The sequence below is a fragment of the Castanea sativa genome, chromosome 6 (genome assembly GCF_040712315.1).
Source record: "Castanea sativa cultivar Marrone di Chiusa Pesio chromosome 6, ASM4071231v1".
NCBI classification, from domain to species: domain Eukaryota; kingdom Viridiplantae; phylum Streptophyta; class Magnoliopsida; order Fagales; family Fagaceae; genus Castanea; species Castanea sativa.
The window spans coordinates 43,216,985-43,238,347 of record NC_134018.1 but is presented as its reverse complement, the minus strand read 5'-3'; the positions used below and the strand labels follow the sequence as shown (position 1 = coordinate 43,238,347).

Sequence of the window (21,363 nt, the reverse complement as noted above, 5' to 3'; positions counted from 1 at the left end):
CCAATGAAACTTGACAAATGTGTTTGTGTATGTTAATGACTTATTAGCGCTGTGCCTCCAAAAATGAAGGTCAGTGAACACGTGCTCTTTAGAATCGACACATTTGTCTGTGTTAGTTACTAAAACGTGGTCGGCAGAGTTCGACCAATAAGAAAAAAAAAAAAGAGATTGTCGGCAAGGTGTGTATTTCAACGACAGTTTTTAGTATTTAAATTTTGAAAACTGTAGCCTAAAAAAACAACGCGTTTGGTAAGAGCATTTTTTAGTAGAGTGTTTGAGTTATATTGCTCAATGACACTTTAGTAAATATTTTAAAAACGATAAATTTTACTGATTAGACTACATGTTATCACTTTTAAAAAAAAACATATACATATCAAATACACAATTATGTTTTTTTCATTTTTAAAAAGACGTTATTAGAAATATAATATCAAACACATTTTTTGCATTATGAGTACTTTAAAGTTTAAATACATGTTTTCACTATACTTTTTAAATAACAATTTTCATATTATTTTGAACAACAATACTCAAACACCTATACTCTACATCTACTATACAGCCTTAGACACTTGAACAAAGTTTCTTTCTAAACTAGTTTAGCGAGAAAATTTTCAAACTTCTCATATATATTTTTTTTTTGTGAATTTTAAAAATCTAACCGTTGAATTTCATGTTCCTTATGTTCTTAACATGCATATCAAATTTTGTTCAAATTGAATATTATTTACTATTCGATCAATAAATTTATTTTTTATACATAATTTTAGATTATAAAAATTTGAAATTTTAACATTTGTTTGGTAAGAGTATTTTAGTATTTAAATTCTGAAAACTGTAGCCTAAAAAAACAACGCGTTTGGTAAGAGCATTTTTTAGTAGAGTGTTTGAGTTATATTGCTCAATGACACTTTAGTAAATATTTTAAAAACGATAAATCTTACTGATTAGACTACATGTTATCATTTTTAAAAAAAACATATACATATCAAATACACAATTATGTTTTTTTTATTTTTAAAAAGACGTTATTAGAAATATAATATCAAACACATTTTTTGCATTATGAGTACTTTAAAGTTTAAATGCATGTTTTCACTATACTTTTTAAACAACAATTTTCACATTATTTTGAACAATAATACTCAAACACATGTACTCTACATCTACTATACAGCCTTAGACACTTGAACAAAGTTTCTTTCAAAACTAGTTTAGCGATAAAATTTTTAAACTTCTCATATATTTTTTTTTTGTGAATTTTGAAAATCCAACCGTTGAATTTCATGTTCCTTATGTTCTTAACATGCATATCAAATTTTGTTCAAATTAAATAGTATTTACTATTCGATCAATAAATTTATTTTTTATACATAATTTTAGATTATAAAAATTTAAAATTTTAACATTTGTTTGATGGGATAGCAATTACTCTTTAGTCTTCTTAAAATTTTATATATTCTAACGATTAAGTTTTCAAAATTCACAAACATTATAAAAATATGCCAAGATATAAGAAGAGTTTGCAGAAACTTTGTTCTAGACACTTATGTAGTTTTTTTCTTTCAGAAAGCACTACTGTAGTTGATATTTGACAAACGTCACCTGTGATGCGTGCGTGTATATATATATATATATATATATATATATGTTATTTTCGTGATTTGTGGCCACTGGCCAGGCCCATTTACTAAGCTTACGTAACTTTTTTTTTCCACTGATAATTGCACGTGAAGTCAGTGTCTTTTCTATTTTTGATGAAGTCAGTGTCTTTTCAATATCTGGGCCTCATTGCACCATTATTATCAGTATCACTGTATCACTGTCATGATATTATTTCGTGAAAAGATTTTTCATATTTTGTGTTTCCGTACACGGTATGTGTATGTGCGCATACCTCACTTTACACACATTGATTGTATAAAACTTTTTTTTTGTTTTTTTTTTTTTGTTTTTTGTTTTTTTGGTTTATAAGCACATTGTATAAAAGTCTAGGAAGTATGAGCAATTCATTTAAAATGTTGTATTTGTGTTATATTTGTGTCGTACTGACCATGTTATGTTATAATTTTTCAAAAATTAATTGTATCATTGCGTTGTATCTGTATCCGTTCTTTATAGTATAAAATTATGAACCCTAGATCCAGCCCAGTGGCATTATAATACGAGTATTTTATTTAAGTGGGAAAAACGAACCAAAAGGAGGAGCAAGCTACTACGACATTAGAGGAGAAAAGGGAATTCAACTGGGCAGAAAAGAAAATAGACTGTAAAAGAGCATGCACAAACAAGGGATAATGGTGTTTTTTAAGTAGAAAGGTCTCCACAGAACAGGGGGAAAAAAACATGGGTAAAACTAAAAGCCAGTCTTCCTTTTTCTTTTTTATAAAGTGAGTGAAGTGTGAGCGCACTGTCTATTTGCTCAAGGCCACGGCCCACGCGAGTGATGATTTGACTAATTGGGTACACGTGTAGATTTACCCTTAACATGGGAATGAGAGAATACCTTATGAATCTCGTGGGTTAGAGTAGAGAAATTGGAATGGTCACTTCATCTTACTGTCCAAGAACTGATTTATGACTCCATAGGTAAAATTCCAACCAAGATTTGAGTTAGGATATCAAAATGGGAAGCTATAAGGCACCAACTCCTGCTCAATCGACCTTCTATACTGTCACTAAATCATTTTCAATCAAAAGCTTAATAAAAATAAGAAGAAAACCATAGCCTATATGCACATTTGAAAACAATAAACATACTCAAACATATGTAAAAACAAACTGTAAAGGGAAGTACAATTGAAGAGTTAATGATAGAAGGATAAACTGCTTAAGAAAAACACAACATTAGTTGTTCTTTAAGCCTAATGATGTTCTAAGTAATACATAGGCTATTTTGAAAAGAATGTCACCTCATCAAAAAAGAACAACGAATGTTTGCACCACTACAATATATGTTATATCTAAAAGTTGAAATGTAGTATTTATTATTGCTACACTCATTTTGAGCCACAACAGCATAAAATTTTGGTCCACTTCCATCCAATTTTGTCTATTTCAGTCTATTTTGGTCAAATTTGGTCCATTTGGTCATCGGTCTGCTTCTATCCATTTCGGTCAACTTAGGTCTGTTTCGGTTCAGTTCGGTCTATTCGGTCTATTTTTGTCCATTCAGTTCACTTCTCTCCATTTCGGTCCACTTCTGTCCAATTAGGTCTAATTCGGTCCACTTCAGTCCCTTTAGGTCCATTTTGGTCCATTAGGTACACTTCGGTCCATTTTGGTCTATTCCATCCATTTCTGTCTATTTTGATCCATTTTAGTCCACTTCCGTTTATTTCAGTCAACTTATGTCCAATTCGGTCCTTTTTGGTCCATTCAATCCATTTTTTTCCATTCAGTCCACTTCTGTCCATTTTGGTTCAATACGGTCCATTCCAGTTTATTTTTATCCATTTGGTCCAGTTCCGTCATTCAGATCACTTTGGTCCATTGCGGTCCACTTTGATCCATTTCAGTCCATTATATAAAACTTATGAAAATAGAAAATACTTTTAAATAACACATTTTTACATTATATTCTTATAAAATAGTTATATTATATTTTCTATGCATTGTGTGAGTTTGCGACTAGCGAGTTTATAATTCATAAAACAAGTCTTTTATTTCTCAAATTAATTGACCGATATTACATAAACCATCGTAGAAACTCATAGTTGACTTAAGACACAAGAAAATTATAAATTACCAAAATTTCATGAAAACTTAACAGAAAAGAAACAATACACTTATCACCAAGAGCAATCTAAGCTTTACGTGATTTGAGACTACTCTGTGGATTAGATAAAGCACCTGTTCACAATTGTAGTCCAATTTCAGAATGGTTGCCTCAAAGCATTTGGGTAAATTTCTTTCTTAGGGCTTTCTCTCTCTAAACATCACCATTCACACACAAAACCAAGAAACATTAGTAAAATAACAAAGCAAATTCTACTTTAGACCAACTGAGCTACATACGGGGGAATTGAATTTCCAGTGATTTATGCAAGAATAGCGACAATAACAGTGTATGCTGTGTCATAAGCAAAAAAATCATTGTCAAACAAAGACAACGCCACGCTCTTTACACTACATCACACTTTTTTATGAGTCTCTTGATTGATATAAATCCCATTTGCAGTTGAATAATTCATGTTTCGCAAATTGTTACTCAAAACTATGGGTACAGAATGATTGTAAAATGAGTTGTCTATGCCCTATGGTAAGGGATGGTACAATATAGACGTTCAAATCAACGTGGCACTATTTCACGCAAGCAAAATATTTCACTCCCCCAACGTGCTTTGTACACAGAACTATCTAATGCCATGCACCACAAAGCACGCCAATTGTTGCATTTTAAGTATTGTCATACATGTAAGCCTGCATTTGTCATTGATAGTGTATATATATATATATATACCCGGATCAAGGAGTCTCAAGCTCTCAACTCATCAGTCATCACCAATTATCGTACACCACTCCATATTATCTACATACTCAAAAAATATACATGACTAAACTATCATTGGTTATGTGTGTCTAGTGTCCATTGTTTATAACCCCAGTTTACAACTACAAAAGTTAGGCCTTTTTGAAATTGTACTCTGGTTAAAACAATGTATTATAAACCTGGTTTAAAACACTAATATTACTATTTTCATGGGTGTTCTAATAAGTATTACTATTTACTCAAAAATAAATAAATAATAAGGCGTCGTAGATTAAGTCACCGCAAACATTCGGCAACGAGCATTTCAAGATTAGATTATCATAAAATGACATCTATATTAGACAGAAATACATAAAGGAATATGCATTGTAAAGTGGATAATTCAAACTTCAACCAAGAGTACCTGTTAAGGATAAGTTTTATGCTACCCAAAAGCCTACGACATATACCAGCACTGCATTACAACAATATCAGTGACCAAAACAATGAGGTAAACCCCTCCAAAAGATTTACATCAGATACTAAGGCCTGCCTTTCTTGGTGCTGCAAGTAGGGCATTTGTACTGCTTGATGGTTTCTGCCTTGGCTGGAGTAATCTTCACACACTTCCCATGGTACCACCTCTCGCAGATGTCACAACCAATCCAAAACTCATCAGCACTGTAATTTCCACCACAGCTCCCACAAAGAGTTTCACTGTGCTCATCTTCATCCTCTCCAACATAACTTTCATCAAGTAACTTAGCATTGCTTCTCATCTGCCCATCAATTGATCTCTACAAAGAAAAGGTGGGTTACAAACCTAAAATCAGTGAAGAACATATTAAAAAGGAAAGAGCAAGTTTATTTAACAGAAAGATGAAAGAGAAAATTATTTCAGCTGAACAAAAAAAAAAAAAAACCTATTATTTCACCTTTGTGTTATTCCTAGATTTGCTTCCACCATCCACACTAGGCTTGTCTTTTGTAGGCTTCCTTCCAGTTACAACTTCGAAGACCGTGGGCAGATCATTTATCAGGCTAAATAGACGCTTCCTGTTGAGTGAAAGGCACAAAACTTCTTAATTATGGTCAAACAAGAAGAAGCATTATATACGCAACAAAAAGGGGAGAGAGCAGAAAGGAATTATATATCAGAACCAGCAACTGTTAGTAGGGACCATCTTATTCTTATCCCAATGGTTTGACAGGAAAAAAAAGTGGGGTACCTAAACCTGTGCTCCACAAACTTGTAAAATGGGCAGACAAGGTATCATTCCAAAGGTGTGACTGCATTCTTTAGCATGCATTGATTCTTAGATATAATCTACATCAGGTGATATCAACTATCTAGCTAATTCATTTGGTTGTCCCCGAGGAATATGATGATATTCAATATGAAGCACAAAGCAAACTGGGTAGAACATTATGATAAATGAATTCTCAGTATAGTTTGGATGAATTTCAAGGACTGCAGAGAAAATACAATCCCCTTCAAACTTTGAGAATTATCCAATAATTCATTCCAATATGACTTTTCAAGATATATAATACACATGTGATTGTATGCATCTCAATACATGTAGATGTAGTATCCAAACGAATTTAATTATGTCATCAATTTCATGCAAACTTCTTTATAAGGATTGGAAGGTATAAGTATATGCTTGTGGCAGAATGACTTCAACCTAATGCTTTTCCAAATCATTACTTTTGCCTAATCTTTGAAAATAAACTAAATAATGGGCATAAAGAAATCAATGTTATCATTATCTAAGGATAAAATCTTATCTGTGTAGTTTAGTATTGATGAGGGTTTATTAGCTTTATGAGGACTTGTATCCGCCAGTAAATTCAAGCAACTGATCTTTGAAACAAAATTTTAATAAATGTAATACGCGTTTGCATTTCAATAAGAGGGGTAAAGGTTTTTTCAGTTGAATTGAATTATAATCATAGAACAATATAATAAATTGCTCCAACCATTGTCGTACAAAGGTTCTAGAGAGGTCAAAACAAAGTAGCCCAAAAGAAAGCAAAAAGGCTTGTTGTGATCCCTATAAAGCTAAAAATTGCAACCAATGAAGTTGTTCTTATCACATCCTACATGACCTAGGACAAATTGGGTATATTGTCGACGTGCATTTGTGGATATTAGGGTTAGGGAATTTGTGGATTTTGGGTTTAGAACCCTTTAGAAGAAAAGTTAAAGCAACCACATCACAGGTTGCAAAATTGTGCAAAATACAAAAAGTGGTTAATTTTACACATTTTAACCAAAAAAACACCCATATCAGTGTTTGCAAAATTGTGCATATATACAAAAGTGCTACAGTAACCATGCATATATGCACAGTTACTGTAACTATGCATATTATGTTTTATTAATTTCACATTTCGCTCATTTTTTTCTCTCTTTTCCATTTGCAAAACCAACACAGGCATCTTCTCTCCCTCATCATCTTCTTCTTCTTCCTCTAATACACACCCACACACATGGACAAACCAATAGACCCAACACCGCAAAATCAACACAGACCCACCATCCACACATACCTAGCACCGCAAAATCAAACACACCACAAAATCAACCACAGACACCACAAAATCAACCAAAAATCAAACACACCCACACACAAACACACCAACAGACACAGAGAAAGCATTTTTGTGAACTTGTAGTTGTGGGTTGATGCTTGGAAGTCGACTAGAACAAGTCTTGGTGCTTGTGGAGGAGATCAGAATGTTTGGGTCGACTGGAACAAATCTCTGTGGATCTGACGCAAGACAACCAGAACAAAACTTAAACAACAATAAAATAAAGGAATATGACCTAAGAGTCAACACCTAGGCTTGGCTTGGAGTCAGCACCAAGCGGGAAAACCACTAGGAGTCAACACCAAGCGGGAAAATCACTAGGAGTCAGCATCTAGGGTAGACCAAAGAAAGACCAAACAGCCATTTTTTCTTTCATCAAAATATCAACTATCTCCTTAAGGAATACAATAGGTTGCTTATAAAGAATTGCAAAACCCTAGTTCTAATTGGCTAGGAAACCCTAATTGCCTTATTACAAAAATAACCTTGCTTCCAAATTAAAATACTAATAACCTAATAAATTACTAGGACCTAAAACATAAAAATACAATTGACTTGCAAACATAAATAATATTAAATAATAATTTTCTTGCACCTCCCGCATCATTCTCCTCTTGTTGGAGAAAACTCGACCTTGAGTTCTAAAGCATTGAAGGATTAGGATGCTGACAAGTAACATTTGCTTCCAGTCTGGAGTCACCTTAGGGAGCATAGAGAAAAGAAAAACCTTGAATTCCACCATGTCAAACTCTTCTGGAATAACAAAATCAATGTGTGGAATCAACATAATCTTATCTTAAACCATTGGAAGCGCTATGTTATCTACTTTTTCCACTTTAGCAAACTATTTATCTTCATGCACCATGGAAGGCTGATCAAAAGCAGATGCATTAGCTTCCAATATCACATCATGTGCACCCTCTAACATAATACTCTTTGTAGAAACCATCTCTTCACCTTGCTGCTCTTCAATAGATTCATTTCCTTGCACGCATGTTAAAGCAACACTTGTCGAGGCATCTGCGTTTGTGTCAACATTAGGCTTTGGTGTTGCTTGAGGATTCTCCACGACCAAGATATCATCATCAATGTTGTCTTCTATGGGGGCAACAATAAGTTCATTGTGATCAATTATCCTTGGTTTCCCAATTGAATCGGTTTGAGTCTTCATTTGCTTCATCTGAGCAATCTTGTCTTGAACATCTTTCATGAGCTTTACTGAAAATTCTTTTAATTCCTTGGTAGATAATTCCTTGATAGATTGTTCAAAAGTGCGCTGAGGACATGAAATGGGATGAAAATTCATTGTATTTGCTTCAACTTGAAAAGTACCACACTAAGATTGGGGTAAATACTTAGCTCGAAAGTATGGTGACAAATACTCAACACAAAGCTTTTCATTCGTATCTTCCTACACACTAATGGTAGGTTCATACGGTAGATAGAGGACCTTTGTGCTCCACCTTTTAACTTCAACTTTGCATACCTAACCTTTTTGTTATCTACAAAATTTGCTTGCTCAAAGAATTGCTCCATCCCATTCATCCAGTAGACAAAATCCCGTGAATTAGTTTTACAACAAAAAATAAGGTGCTTGAGATATTACGATAGCTCACTGGGCAAAAAGATTTTGTCAACTTGACTTGCTAAGTATGGCCCACAAAAGAAGGCGCTGCCGTGGCCTCACCAAGTAAAAGCTGACGGTTGGAACACTAGTGATGAGTAGACTTGGTGGGGCTGATGGTTTGTCAATTAACGGCAAAAGGCTGTATTGATTGATTTCTTTATTTTAAACTGGAGCTAAGGGTTTGGGTATAAAGCTGGGCTTGGGGTCTTGTTAATGAAATGGGTCCGGTCATTGGCTTGTGTGACTGTACAATGAGTTTGCTGTTTCGGCTGGGTCAGGTAGTTTAATGGGCTTCAATGTGATTTCTTTATTTCAGATGGGCCAGGTCAAGTTGTTCTTAGTGGGAAAACACTGTGGGTTGCAAATTAAAAATGATCGGGAAGAGTTTGAACAGAAAATAGGGTGCTGGTTTTTTTTTAAAATTAAATAAAAGGCTAGTTATTGTTACCTTTGAGATGGAATCGCTAGTTTATGGAGGGATTGCAGAGGCATGGTGCTGGGCAATTGAGGGTCATGGTGGCGCAATATCAAGAAGAGGATGGTGGTGGGGCTCACTATGGTGTGATCTGACAGACGTGGGATGAGCGTTGGCTTTCCAATGGGTGGTGGCGTGTGAAGAAACTTCTTGAAAGAACCTGACCAGGTCTGGCCGTGGGGCTTGTTGGTTGTTGGGTCTAAGAGCTTGGGTTGATGGCTAACCTTCTGGTGGCAGAAAAAAATACGGTGAATAGATTTTTTTTTTTTGTAATATTTTTCTGGTTCTGGATTGACTGCGAGATGCTTCAGACCGATCGATGTTTGCTCTGATACCAAAATTGACGCAGGACAACCAGAACAAAACTGAAACAACAATAAAATAAAGGGATATGACCTAGGAGTCAGAACCTAGGCTTGGCTTGGAGTCAACACCAAGCGGGGAAACCACTAGGAGTCAGCACCTAGGGTAGACTTGGAGTCAAAACCAGAGCAAACGGCCATTTTTTTATTCATCAAAATATCAACTATCTCCTCAAGAAGTACAATAGGTTGCTTATAAAGGATTGCTAAACCCTAGTTCTAATTGGCTAGGAAACCCTAATTGCCTTATAACAAAAATAATCTTGCTTCCAAATTAAAATACTAATAGCCAGATAAACTACTAGGACCTAAAACATAAAAATACAATTGACTTGCAAACATAAATAATACTAAATAATAATTTTCTTGCATCTCCCGCATCAGGATCAGTGCTTGTGGCAGATCGGTGCTTATGGATCAGCAAGTTTCAACCGTGGTGGATCAGTGCTTGGATCGTTGCTTGTGACCGTGAATGGAGAGAGAGAGTTGAGATAAATAATAATAAAAAGTGAAGAAAATGATTATTTAAATAAAATAGATGGTAGAATAAACAAACTGATGTGGGTGCTTTGTAAAAATAGCTGTGTAGAATAGAAAAAGTAGTTTTTTTTTTTTTTTGTGCAAAATAGACAGAAATTTTGCATTGACTAATGCGGATGCTCTTAGAGTTCAAAAGAGAACAAATGATTTACAGTTGAAAAGAGAGGAAAAAAAAAAGTCATATAATTCCTTTAAATCTATGAACAATATGCATGAACGCCACAAGAAAGAAAAGGAAGAGAGGGAAAAAATGACACTAAGGCCAACATACCTCAATACTCAAAAACACTCAATATTTTATTGATCAACTGTAATTTGTTTGAGTACAATAATACAGTTTTATAGACCCTAACATTAACTTCTTCTAGTAGGATTAGGACTCTTACTTTGAAATGTAAACCATCATCAATGAACTTATTTTCTTACTCATTAACTACACACCAAAAAAAAGACCAGTAAACGAAACGCTAATTGAATAGAACTAAAGTCCCCAAGTAAAGACCCATGAACTAAATAAGACTGACTTATTAATTATAGAAAACAAGACTCACAATTATAGCCCATACCCAACAATTTTAGAATTGCAAAAATACCCTTGACTCTAGAATAACTAAATAAAAATAAAATAAAATATAAAAACCCAATTAACTACCAAGTACACTTAATTTCTTTTGCTTTGTCTTTAATATTTTTCTCTTTTTTTTATTATAAGAAAACAATAGATTTACATAATTTCAAGAGATTAAAAAAAATGCAATGTAGGGAAGCTGATTGTTGATAATATCAACAGTTAAGATGAAACACAACTGCCCACCTTCCCCAGATCAATCTTGCAGGGAACTCTTTCGGAAACAGAGTGCACTGGTAGTACCACAATGCCGATACACACAATCCCTGCTCTGCCTAACAAAACCTTTGTGTTTATTTATGTACAAATAAGATTAAACAGACTTTGAAACAAAAACAATACCAAAAACAGAGAGACAGAGAGAGGGGCTTTTTTAGTCTTAATCTTAGGCTTCCAAGAAGGATTTTGTTTCTCTAACCACACTATGATAGCCCATCAGGTAAAAAACCTAGTAAGGCCTAGTTGACATTAGATCCTTCATTCAAAGGAGAAAACTAAAAGAAGTAAACTCCTAGCCTTATTCCCCACCCAAAAATAATTGGCAACTTAGATAAGATGCTTGAAAAGAAGTGCAAGGCCTTTTTGCTTGCAATATTACAAAAGATTTGAATTCCAGACTGATCGCATGGGATACACTAATGGATTGAAAACAAAAGGTACAGGGCCACATGCTACACTTCAAACTCTTTTTTTTTTTTTTAGAGATAATTACAATATGCTGCTAACCTGCAGCTGGAATCCTAGCTCTCCCCCCTCCCCAAGACCCCCAAGCACTTTGTGAATGGGGAGGTGTCAATTCAGCTACAAGACCTTTGGCTTCAAACTCTCATATTTTTTAGAGTGAAAGAAAATAAACATACTCGTTCTAGTTTTGAGAAGTTAAAAATAAATTTTCTTCAAAGTAACAAAGAAAACAAACATTCATAACAAGTAGTGTCAAGAGCTTATAACTAATCACCTAGGCTCACGAATAATAGTTCTTCTAAAGAGAATATAAAACCCTTATGAGAGCACAAGTACTCAAACATCTATGACTAACACATTTGACATCTCTTACCATTGGGCCAAACAACTTCCAAAGATACTTGCATTTTTCTTTTTCCATTTGCCTACTGTTATTAACATATCTTATTAGTTTGGGTTTACTATCGTAAACACATTGTACTTTTTTTATCAATAAAACCTTTATTACCTATAATAAACTTTTATTACCTATCAAAAAAGAAAACATATTTAATTAGGACAACCTCGATATTTACCAGTTGTGGATGGGTGTGTTTAATGCTTAGGAGTACAAGAAAATGTTTGATCTAGAAATAGAATTACAGGTATATATAAATAGATGTGCAGCATTACAGGTAACTAAAGCTCTTGTTTCGCTCTAACTTTGCAAAATGCTTACCTAGACATGAATGCAAACTACCAAACCTTCAACATTGTTGTACAGATTACGAGAATCATGCTTACAACCATAAAACCAAACTTCAACAAGTCTAAACTCTTCATGTAAACAATTGAATTCAAGCTCCTTAAACAAAATGACAAGTACAATATAAAAAAACACAAAACTAATCAACATATAGAATTCGGAAACAAGAAGAAATAGTCTCCATGAGGCAGGCTAATTTAAAATTTCACTAATTAAGGAGAACATAAAAACTCATTGATATAGACTGCAATAGTTGTGCATCTCACCAATACTAAAAGCATTAACTAACAAATGCAACTCAAAGAACATATTGATATGCTATTTTAAAGACATCTATTTTTGACGGAAAAATTCATCAATACAAAGCATTGACTAACAAATGAAATTCAAGCAGAGAACATATTGGTCGGCAACTTTGGCAAGCAAGAAACTGTATACCTCTCATTTCGATTAAGCCGTGCACCAAAGTAGAAAGCCACAGAGAGCAACCAACAATCGCTATGCACCGCAACCAACGAAAGCCAGTCCATGCGCTTCATCCCATCTCTCGCGAAATTGATCCCCAAAGCCGGCTCGGGAAGCTCCGGAGGAACTTCCTCCGCTGGCAAAGTCACCTCCCATGACTCGTTTGGATGTCCGTACAAGCACAAATTCTCCTTCTCTGAACGCAAATCAATGAACCAAATCAACAATACTTGCTAAACTAAACCTATTTACCAAATACAAATCACCAAATTAAACCTAATTTTCAAAGATCCCCAACCCTACCACTATATTTGATTATTTTCAAAGCACTATTCAACTTAACCTAAACATTCCCCGAAGGTTAAAAAAAAAAAAAAAAAACAGTTCTAGTTATTCATTTTCTCCAAAATTCTCGGCATCCAAACAGAAAGTTTAAGAAAATAAAACTAACCTGGATCGCAAAGCGAGTAGAATTCATCCACGTCTGAGAGAGCAAAGAAGAAGAAAAAGCTTCAATCGAGATTAGCATTTTGAATAATAATAATACAAAAAATTAGGGTTTTAAAGAGAGAGAGAGAGAGAGAGAGAGACCGTAGGTGAGGGCACGAAGGAGAGCAGAGCGACGAGCGGTGTAGTCTTTGAAGATCTCTTCGACAGTGCGAGGGCTTGAAGAAATGGAAGCCATTTTGGTTTTTTTTTTTTTTTTAAGTAAAGAAATTAAAACTACAAGTATAGTACAACAGATTCAGTTACAGCTTCAGCATTTAGTTACTACAACTACAAACACAAAGTCAGAGAGAGAGAGAGTGAGAGAGAGAGAGTATCGATGGGTTCGAGGGCTCTCAGACTCAGATTCGTTCGCTTTGGGTGTTGTACGAGGCGCTAGTATTGAATTGGAATTGGGTTTTGTTTTGTTTTGTGTGATTTTTTTTTATTTTTTTATTCAGGCTGTCTCAGTCAACGCACACTTGCCACTTTGCCCAACTTGCCAGGTCAAGGGACAAAGAAAAATACTAGGTTCTGTTGCAACTTGCAATTGCTTGTTGATTTACGGCATGTCGTTTTCATGAGTAGTCGGAAGTTAGAAAGTGGTATGTATTGAGAGAATAATAGAAAAACGGACGCTCTCTACTTTAAGAGTTTGTTTGAAAACAGCTAAAATTTTTGCTAAAGTAAATAAAATTAGAAAGGAGGTGAAATAGTACAGTAGAACTATGAATAGTACCAAAAAATATAATAAAACTCATAAATATTAGTAAAAATAAGTTAAATAGTAACAAAAATAAAATAAATAGTAAAAATAAAGTGGCTTTTTAAGCCAATGTCAAATGCAACCTAAATCTCAATTTATTTTTTCTCAAAAAAATAAATATATAAATAAATATCGAGTTATGTCCAATACTCCTATACATTATTGGGTTGACATGAGCAGTTATTTTTTAATAGAAAATACTTAAGTCCAATGCATCTTGTGCACTAGACTCGATGGGATGTTGCCACGTGGCAATTCTTGGTCACATGGTAGCATTATATCGGATCTAGTACAAGCCGAATCCTTTTAGAATAAGTGTTGTGCCGGGTATTTTCTCAAGTGTACATGAGTATTGGAAATATGTAAAACAATTAAAACTCATTCTAGCTATCACATTGAGAATTACAATTACTATTTTAAATGGTAATGTAATAATATGAGATGATTCTTCTCCATTTTGTTGATTAAAAATCATTGTACAACTCCATGCATCATGTTAAATATTTTTGTCAAAAGTTTTGTAATTCAATTAGTAAACTTGATGTTTCCAGTGAAAATATCTAGAATTTAAATTCTTCAATTCCCATTGTTGGAACTACGAAATTATAAACAAAAAAAATATTAAATCTTTCATTGGATTTTCATTACTTGTATATACCATCCCATGCATTAGGAAAACAGCTTTTTTTTATGTCTCATTGCATTTATGTACGACCCAATACAGTGGGTTAACACCTTTTCTCAAGGCTCCATTGCATTTATGTGCCACCACATGCATCAAGTTAACGACCTTACCTTACCTGGGATTGATTGTGTATTTGTGTTTATCTTTTAAAGGCTTTTGTTAATGAGTGTATCCACTCGTCTATCAAGGAAGAACTGAATAGCTCTCATTGCATTGGGAAGCAACAAAAGCAAATAACAAATAAGCTCATCAATTATATAAAAAAAATTATTAAAAAAAAAAAAAAAAACCTCCAACTAACCTTTAGTTCTTAACCATTGCCTTCACGTACTAGTTAACTAGACCCCGCTGGCAAAGGTGGGAAGAGATCTGCTAACTGCTAGCCCAGTAAAATATTGGCAATGCCCACTTTTTGTAAATGACAGAAGGGGTACATGGTACTATAACATTGTGCCCCTCAAATGGAACTGTTTATGGGTGCTAAATATTAAATAAATAAAATTAACAGTTCACCAAGAAAAATTTATTTGCCTCAGACAACAAACAATCGAGGATAGTACATATTAGCAGAATCCACAATTCACAATGCATCCATTGCTCCACATCTAGAGGTGGAGAATGAAAAACAATAAAATCATCAGTCTAGTCACAAGTCACAACCCCTTCCAGCAAGAGCATTACTTCTATGGGGGGATATTGTTCAATAGATTCCGGCAATCAATACCAATAGATTTGATTAGAACATTCAGTGAATGAGAATTCTTGACTAGGTTAACTCCAGTAGACCAGTGCAAATCTTCTTGAAGGTTGCTTATCCCCATTTGAGTGAGTTGGTGAAGGCCATCTCTGAGACCCCACAAGTCCCATTAATGATCTTCTTGGTCTTGGGGTTCCAGTATCTACTATGCACCCACCCTTTGGACTAAAGAAGAAAACTGAGATAAAAATATTATAACGCAACCTGGACAAGGTGATTTTGTCTGGTGCACTATCTTATACCCTATTTTGTTTTGATATTACACAAGCCTTTGCAAAACTTACACAAAACCGAGGGAACAATATTTAGGACATTGAAAACAACTGATTTAGTGCATAGATTATAAACACACAAGCACTACCTGCGGATTACAATATCATAATACTCAAGCATACTCTGAAAACACCCAACAAAATTATGGGATAAACAGGCTAAACAAGGATTACTAGATGTTAATGCTACATTATACATCTAATTACAATAATAATATTTTTCTAACACATCAATTAAGAATAATTCTTGAAGGAAGGTAAACTTCTGGTGCTAGCTCCTCAACACAAAGGCCCTCACAAGTAGCAAGTTTTACAATAGAATGAGCAGTGAGGTTGTATCTGTTTGGAATTTCTGCAAATGCCCTGCTCAGGACTCGCTCTACCCAATCCTCGACCACTGTATTCCTGTCTGGTATATATGAAGCTGCCAGTAATTGATCCATGACTTTAGAATCAATCTCTAGAAAACAGTTGGAACCAACAATCTTGTGGAAGCTCTTTGTGGCCTCCTTCAATAATTTATCGGCAAGTGCATCAAAATCAAATGGCTTGAAAACTACTGTTTTATCCACATGACCAGAGAAATCTTGCAGCCAGGCTTTAGAGTTCTCGGAGATGGAGTCCTTGTCAGAGTTTCCATCATTACTGTCACGAACTTCATTTTCTTCAGCTGGAAGGTTCAAATCCAGATACCTAGTTGATGTCTTGTGAGCCCGTTTGGCCATCTCTGAGATTTTAGGCTGCCCCAGAGAGTCAGTACCACTGACAAGCTTCCTTTTATTCAAAAAGATTGGATTAGAGATGTCTTTTCTCATTGTGTCGGATACATTCATGCTCTGGCTTTTGGCATTGTCTCCAAAGGCATGTCCAATTATAATCTGCATTGGCCACCATTTTACTGCCAAAATTCTTTCTGCAGAGTATTTTGAGGGTTCCCTTCTGACAGTGTGAGGATAGTTGCCCTTTGAGAATGTTGAAGTTGTCACGAATATCGTGTTATTGATGCTGATTTCTCTTCCATGTGAGTCTGAAAGTTTACCGGTCCGAATAGCCTGAGACAAACTATTTTGAGCCAGTACATCAGCTTTATCTACATTTTCAAGGAAGGCAATGGACAAGGGTTTCTTGGTTAACTCCTCAGCAAGACAATCAACCAGAGTTTTCCCCCTGAACTTTATATCATAACCATTCATTCCTCGGAGACCAAAGATTGTGTTTGAATTAATCATCCCATCTTGGGAACTCAGATCCATAGAAATAAAATGTTCCTGGCTTCCATGTAATTTCTCAGCAAGGGCAAGAGCTATTTTCTTCTTACCAAGCCTATCAGGTCCAACAAAATTAAACCATATATCTGCTCTCAGACTTGCTCCATGGCGTTTTTTACTTCTTGTTTGGCAGCAGGCTATTGTTTGGCTAATAACACAAATTGCTTCGTCTTGCCAACTGACCCTCTCAGTCAGTGCTCTAAATAGTGTCTTCAGGTCTATTCGGTCAAACTGCCCACCATAGTCAGGACTTGAGAAGGATGAAGATCGAGTCAGATGACTAGAGATATTCCCATTGACAACATCAACGTCTGTAGAAAAGCGACCTGAGAATCCCTGTGGAAGATCTGTTGAATTTTGATGGGTACATTTCTTTGGCTTATTACTAGAGGGAGAAGAGCAAATTCCCAGTCCTAAATCTGTTGTCACAGAAGTTGCAGATGTGGGGGAGGTTCGACTGCTGTCACCCATGCTTGAATTGGATACACTGCAATGGGGAGAATTGAGGCCACCTGACTCAAGATCTTCAGCATTTGAAGGTTTCCCCCATTTTTTGGATAGCAAACTTTCATTCTTAGCCTTGCTAACCAAAGGAAAAGAATTGCTTGATTGTAATGTGGTGATCTTTCGCATGGGCATGCATGAATCCACATTCACACAGTCAGTTTCATTTGAAGATGCATCTGTATTATTGCAGCTGTGATTATCAGCATTTTCCTTCTTGTCTTCAACAAATCGAAAGCCCAAAACAGTAGGAAATGTTTTTTCTTCAGGGGGTGATTTAGTATGATGAAGACGATGGCATATATTGTCCCATTTCTTTTGCACTCCTGTAACTTTGGCACTCAATACCACTCCATCATCTTTGGTCTGCACTGAAGAGATAATAAACTGGCTTTTACACAAATTATGTGGAAGATTCTTAAACATCAAGTGAAGCTTTCATTATTCACACACATAAAAATAAAAAAAATGAAACCCTTAGTTCTCACTCTAGTGGACACTAATTGACAAAACTGGAACATAGTTTCAAGTCATTGTAAGGTGAACTAAGATTGCATCTTGAAGAATTATAAGAAAGGAATACACACCTTCATATCGAGTCCCTTGTTAGTCCCAAGTTCAGTCATCTGCAACCAAGCAGGCAAGCTAGATTGGTATCGATCTGCCACTGAGGCAGTAAAACCTCCCTTTGAAACAGCAATCACTTCTTCTTCACAATGTTCATTGCACTGATGACAACGGGGCATGCATTGATATGAGCTACTTAATGGGACCTTTAGGTCAGAAGGTGTTGAAAAGAACCCACCAAATGGAACGAACGACTCCATCAAGCTGCAAGTATATCATGACAACAAATACAAAACTGTTAAATCCAAATGGCATAAACGATGAGCAAAAAATTAACGGAAGAGAAAGTACAGATGGTTGGTCCAAACATGTGCATATTCATCAAATCTACAACTAAGCATTGTCCTAACAAGTTGCTAAGCCCTTGCCAGTTGCTACCCTAGCCATCATCTACTATTGGCTGTGCATACAGAGAGGAGTATGAGCAAATTACGGTAAAAGGTGCTGCGTTAATAGATAATTGGTTATATTAGATTGCAATCTTCATGGTGGGATTGGGTAAAGTTGGAGATATCAGGAAGTTGTAGGTCTGTGCCAAGAGAAGCGCTAGTATAGGTTACAGACTTAACAGAGACATTCCATTATAAAGAAGCATGCAAAACATACAATAGAGTTAGAGAGAGTGAATTCATGAACAATAGTGCTGCGAAGAGACGCTACTGGCACCAAAAGCCATCAAGAGAGTGACAAGGGAATTGTTCATGAATTAATTGGAGAGAAGTTATGATTCTGACATCCATACACTTAGTAATGAGTTACCTAGGTTGAATCCTTCTGAGAGAAAAATCAACTGATACCCTGACATCCAAACTACTGCCGCTCAGGCATGATTCCAGGTCAGCAATCTGGACCACAATCATATCCATGCTATATTGAATAACAATGCTAACTGGAGAAAGAAATTAAACACAAACTCACCTCAGCTCCTAATTCCCCTAAAATCCCAGAATTTCACCATTGTGAATGTTAAATACCCTAACCAGTGCACCCCTGTGAACGTACATGGCCAGGTAATCAACTCTGTAGAAAACATTATGTTATCCCCTATATCAAACACAATATAGAGTTTAGAAAAATCAACCACAGATATTCTCGAATGAATAATCCAACAAGAGTGACTTGTTTTCACCTGAGTGTTCAACTCTGGCACATTATCATGCCACAGGCAATAGAATTTGAATTGTCACTCAAAACGATATTATAGCCCCAAACTCTTCTTTTTTTTTTTTAAACCATTAGACTTGAATTTAAAAAAAAAAAAAAAAAAAAAACACTCAAATTTTGCAGTCATAATGATAAGTTAACTCTCTATCTAAATTTACAACATATAGCACAATATTCACTAATTCAACTAGGTGCAGTATAACCTCACTCCTCCAAAGATTGTGATTTAAACATTACAAACAAAAATAGCAACTAGAAGAAGCCACAGAAGGCAAAGCTAACACTTTAAAATTTTCAAAACAAACAGAAAAAAAGATGTCATACTTTTCTCTCTATTAAATAGTAGCCTCAGTCATCCAGAATTACAATCTGTAACTTAATAATATATACAATTCAAAATTTAATATTGTAACAAAGAGCAATACAATGCAATATTAAATTTCAGAAGCAAACAAAGATCTTTATAAACTATAATAATAAACAATATATATAAATAGAGAAGCCTAATATAACACAAAGCAAAAATTCCAAGTACACTACCTGGACCTGGGATACGATTCAGCCATGGAAGAAGGCCTAAGAGAAGTGATAGGCAAAAGCTGCAACTCCCAATCTTTCTCAATAGACGGAAACTTAGTCAAAAACTTCAAATACGACTCGTAGCTCGCGGCTGCTCCTATCAACCAGACTTTCCCTCCGTGAAGCTCCAATAAACTTGTCAATTGGTCAACGACATAGCGCACAGCTTCAGAATTTGATGTACGTGTACTATTATTATTATTCTTATTATTATTATTACCATTATCATGAATATTATCCTCGACCATCACAAATGTCTTCAAGTCTCCAAAATTTACGACCAACCCAGGTCCCAAATTTTGCTGTACCATCGAACCCACCTCGTTAAATTTCAAACTCAGTGACCCTTTATCACCATTCTCAGTCACAAACTTAGAAACCTCGTTTTCGATGCAAATTACGTTTAACCCAGAAAGCTCAATGGGCAAGACTGAATCTTTTTGCTTCTCTATTGTTTCTGTGAAGCTCTGGAGTGCACTGTAAGCACATACACCCACAAGCAGAGGATTCCTCCCTTTGTTTTTCCTAATCATAACCTCACCGATTCGTTTACAGTTATCGTCGTCCGGAGCGAGAAAACCCGAGAAAGGAAAAGCGAAGCCCGGACGACCCGGATCCGAAAAATCGGATACGTTACAGAGAAACAAAGGCGGGCCACGCGAGCGGTGGGAGTATCTGAGTAGCTGAGGGAGGGGACGAACTATAGCGAGCTTGATTTCTGAGCTCCGGAAACCCGCTTCAGCGAAAACCCGACTCACAACCGGGTCATCGAGAATCGATAAAATCAAGTGCTGGAGCTCGACTTTGATACACGAAATCGACGAGTTCGTCGAAGAGCTCGATTGCTGAGAGATTTGGTGGAAGAGGTGGAAATTCTCGGGCTGTCTTCGTTGGTTCGCTTGGGACCGTTTTATCGCCGCCATGAGCGAGTTCGACACGGGCGGGTCGTCACCGAGTTGGGTCGAGGGGACTCGGTCGAGCGAGACACTGAGACACAGCTCCAAAGCTTTGAATTGGAGGCGCGGAGAGTAGGCCGAGTTTCGCGCACGCGCGCAAGCGTCGCGTAGGGTCGACGAAGTGAGAGCCAAAAGAGCAGAGACGGCATGGAGCGACGTCGTTTGAGCGTGCCCACGTCGGCGTGCGACGGCCACCGCCTCGTCCAGCGCGTGAGCTGCCTCTGGCGTTAAGCATTGCCTGGCTACACTGACCGGCGTTGGCATCGCCGGCAAAATTAGATATAAAATAAATACTACTATAAAATTGTTTTTTTAATAATGTTTCGGTTATTTTTATATATATATATATACATATGTTCGTTGAGTTTAAGAAAGTAACTAAATTTTTTTGGTTTTTTTTTTTTTTAAGTTCGATTTTGGGACATAAATTTATGCTTCATGTAGGGGCTCGTTATTATTTATTGGCGGAGTGTATGGTGGTGTGAGGTGGGGCCAGCATGGCAGAACAGATGGTAAGCATAGATTCTGTACATTACTGAGTGCTTTTAGACTCGATGTCATCATGATTTAGACTCGTAAAATTGCCAAATTGAATCCGAACCCGATAACATGCTTGAACTACAAGGAAAATATAGGTATGGTATGGGTAAAAAATAATATTTGACTACTGAAAACTGGAAATGACTCAACCCAAACCCAAC

General features: G+C 35.8%; 2 protein-coding genes and 1 non-coding gene across 3 annotated transcripts; all 3 read right to left on the bottom strand.

The window, feature by feature from the left end:
* Positions 1–4,745: 4,745 nt before the first annotated feature.
* LOC142639203 (PHD finger protein ALFIN-LIKE 2-like) lies at positions 4,746–13,511 on the bottom strand. The gene is made up of 5 exons (XM_075813327.1): positions 13,190–13,511; positions 13,050–13,082; positions 12,572–12,794; positions 5,410–5,530; positions 4,746–5,271 (listed from the first exon to the last, which is right to left on the bottom strand). Exons 1-5 carry the CDS (start codon positions 13,281–13,283, stop codon positions 5,017–5,019), a joined length of 726 nt encoding a protein of 241 aa, XP_075669442.1. The 5' UTR covers positions 13,284–13,511; the 3' UTR covers positions 4,746–5,016.
* LOC142641832 (small nucleolar RNA snoR135) lies at positions 10,831–10,977 on the bottom strand. The gene has a single exon (XR_012845509.1). It is a non-coding gene; the product is annotated as a small nucleolar RNA snoR135 (small nucleolar RNA).
* A 2,085-nt stretch (positions 13,512–15,596) lies between the features above and the next one.
* Positions 15,597–21,087, bottom strand: LOC142640898 (protein SMAX1-LIKE 8-like). Its single transcript, XM_075815214.1, has 3 exons — positions 19,668–21,087; positions 17,924–18,167; positions 15,597–17,702 (listed from the first exon to the last, which is right to left on the bottom strand). The coding sequence occupies exons 1-3, from the start codon at positions 20,924–20,926 to the stop codon at positions 15,795–15,797; spliced, it is 3,411 nt and encodes a 1,136-aa protein (XP_075671329.1). The 5' UTR covers positions 20,927–21,087; the 3' UTR covers positions 15,597–15,794.
* Between the last annotated feature and the right edge of the window lie 276 nt (positions 21,088–21,363).

Excerpts from the sequence above, each read along its gene's own strand:
- LOC142639203 (XM_075813327.1), bottom strand. The coding sequence starts at position 13,283 with ATGGCTTCCATTTCTTCAAGCCCTCGCACTGTCGAAGAGATCTTCAAA. Across the intron at positions 5,531-12,571 it reads CGGCTTAATCGAAATGAGAG|GAAGCGTCTATTTAGCCTGA; the intron begins GTATACAGTTTC and ends TTCACTCAACAG. Across the intron at positions 5,272-5,409 it reads AATCTAGGAATAACACAAAG|AGATCAATTGATGGGCAGAT; the intron begins GTGAAATAATAG and ends TTTTCTTTGTAG.
- LOC142640898 (XM_075815214.1), bottom strand. The coding sequence starts at position 20,926 with ATGCCAACGCCGGTCAGTGTAGCCAGGCAATGCTTAACGCCAGAGGCA. Across the intron at positions 18,168-19,667 it reads GAATCGTATCCCAGGTCCAG|CTTGATGGAGTCGTTCGTTC; the intron begins GTAGTGTACTTG and ends ATATACTTGCAG. Across the intron at positions 17,703-17,923 it reads ACAAGGGACTCGATATGAAG|ACCAAAGATGATGGAGTGGT; the intron begins GTGTGTATTCCT and ends TCTTCAGTGCAG.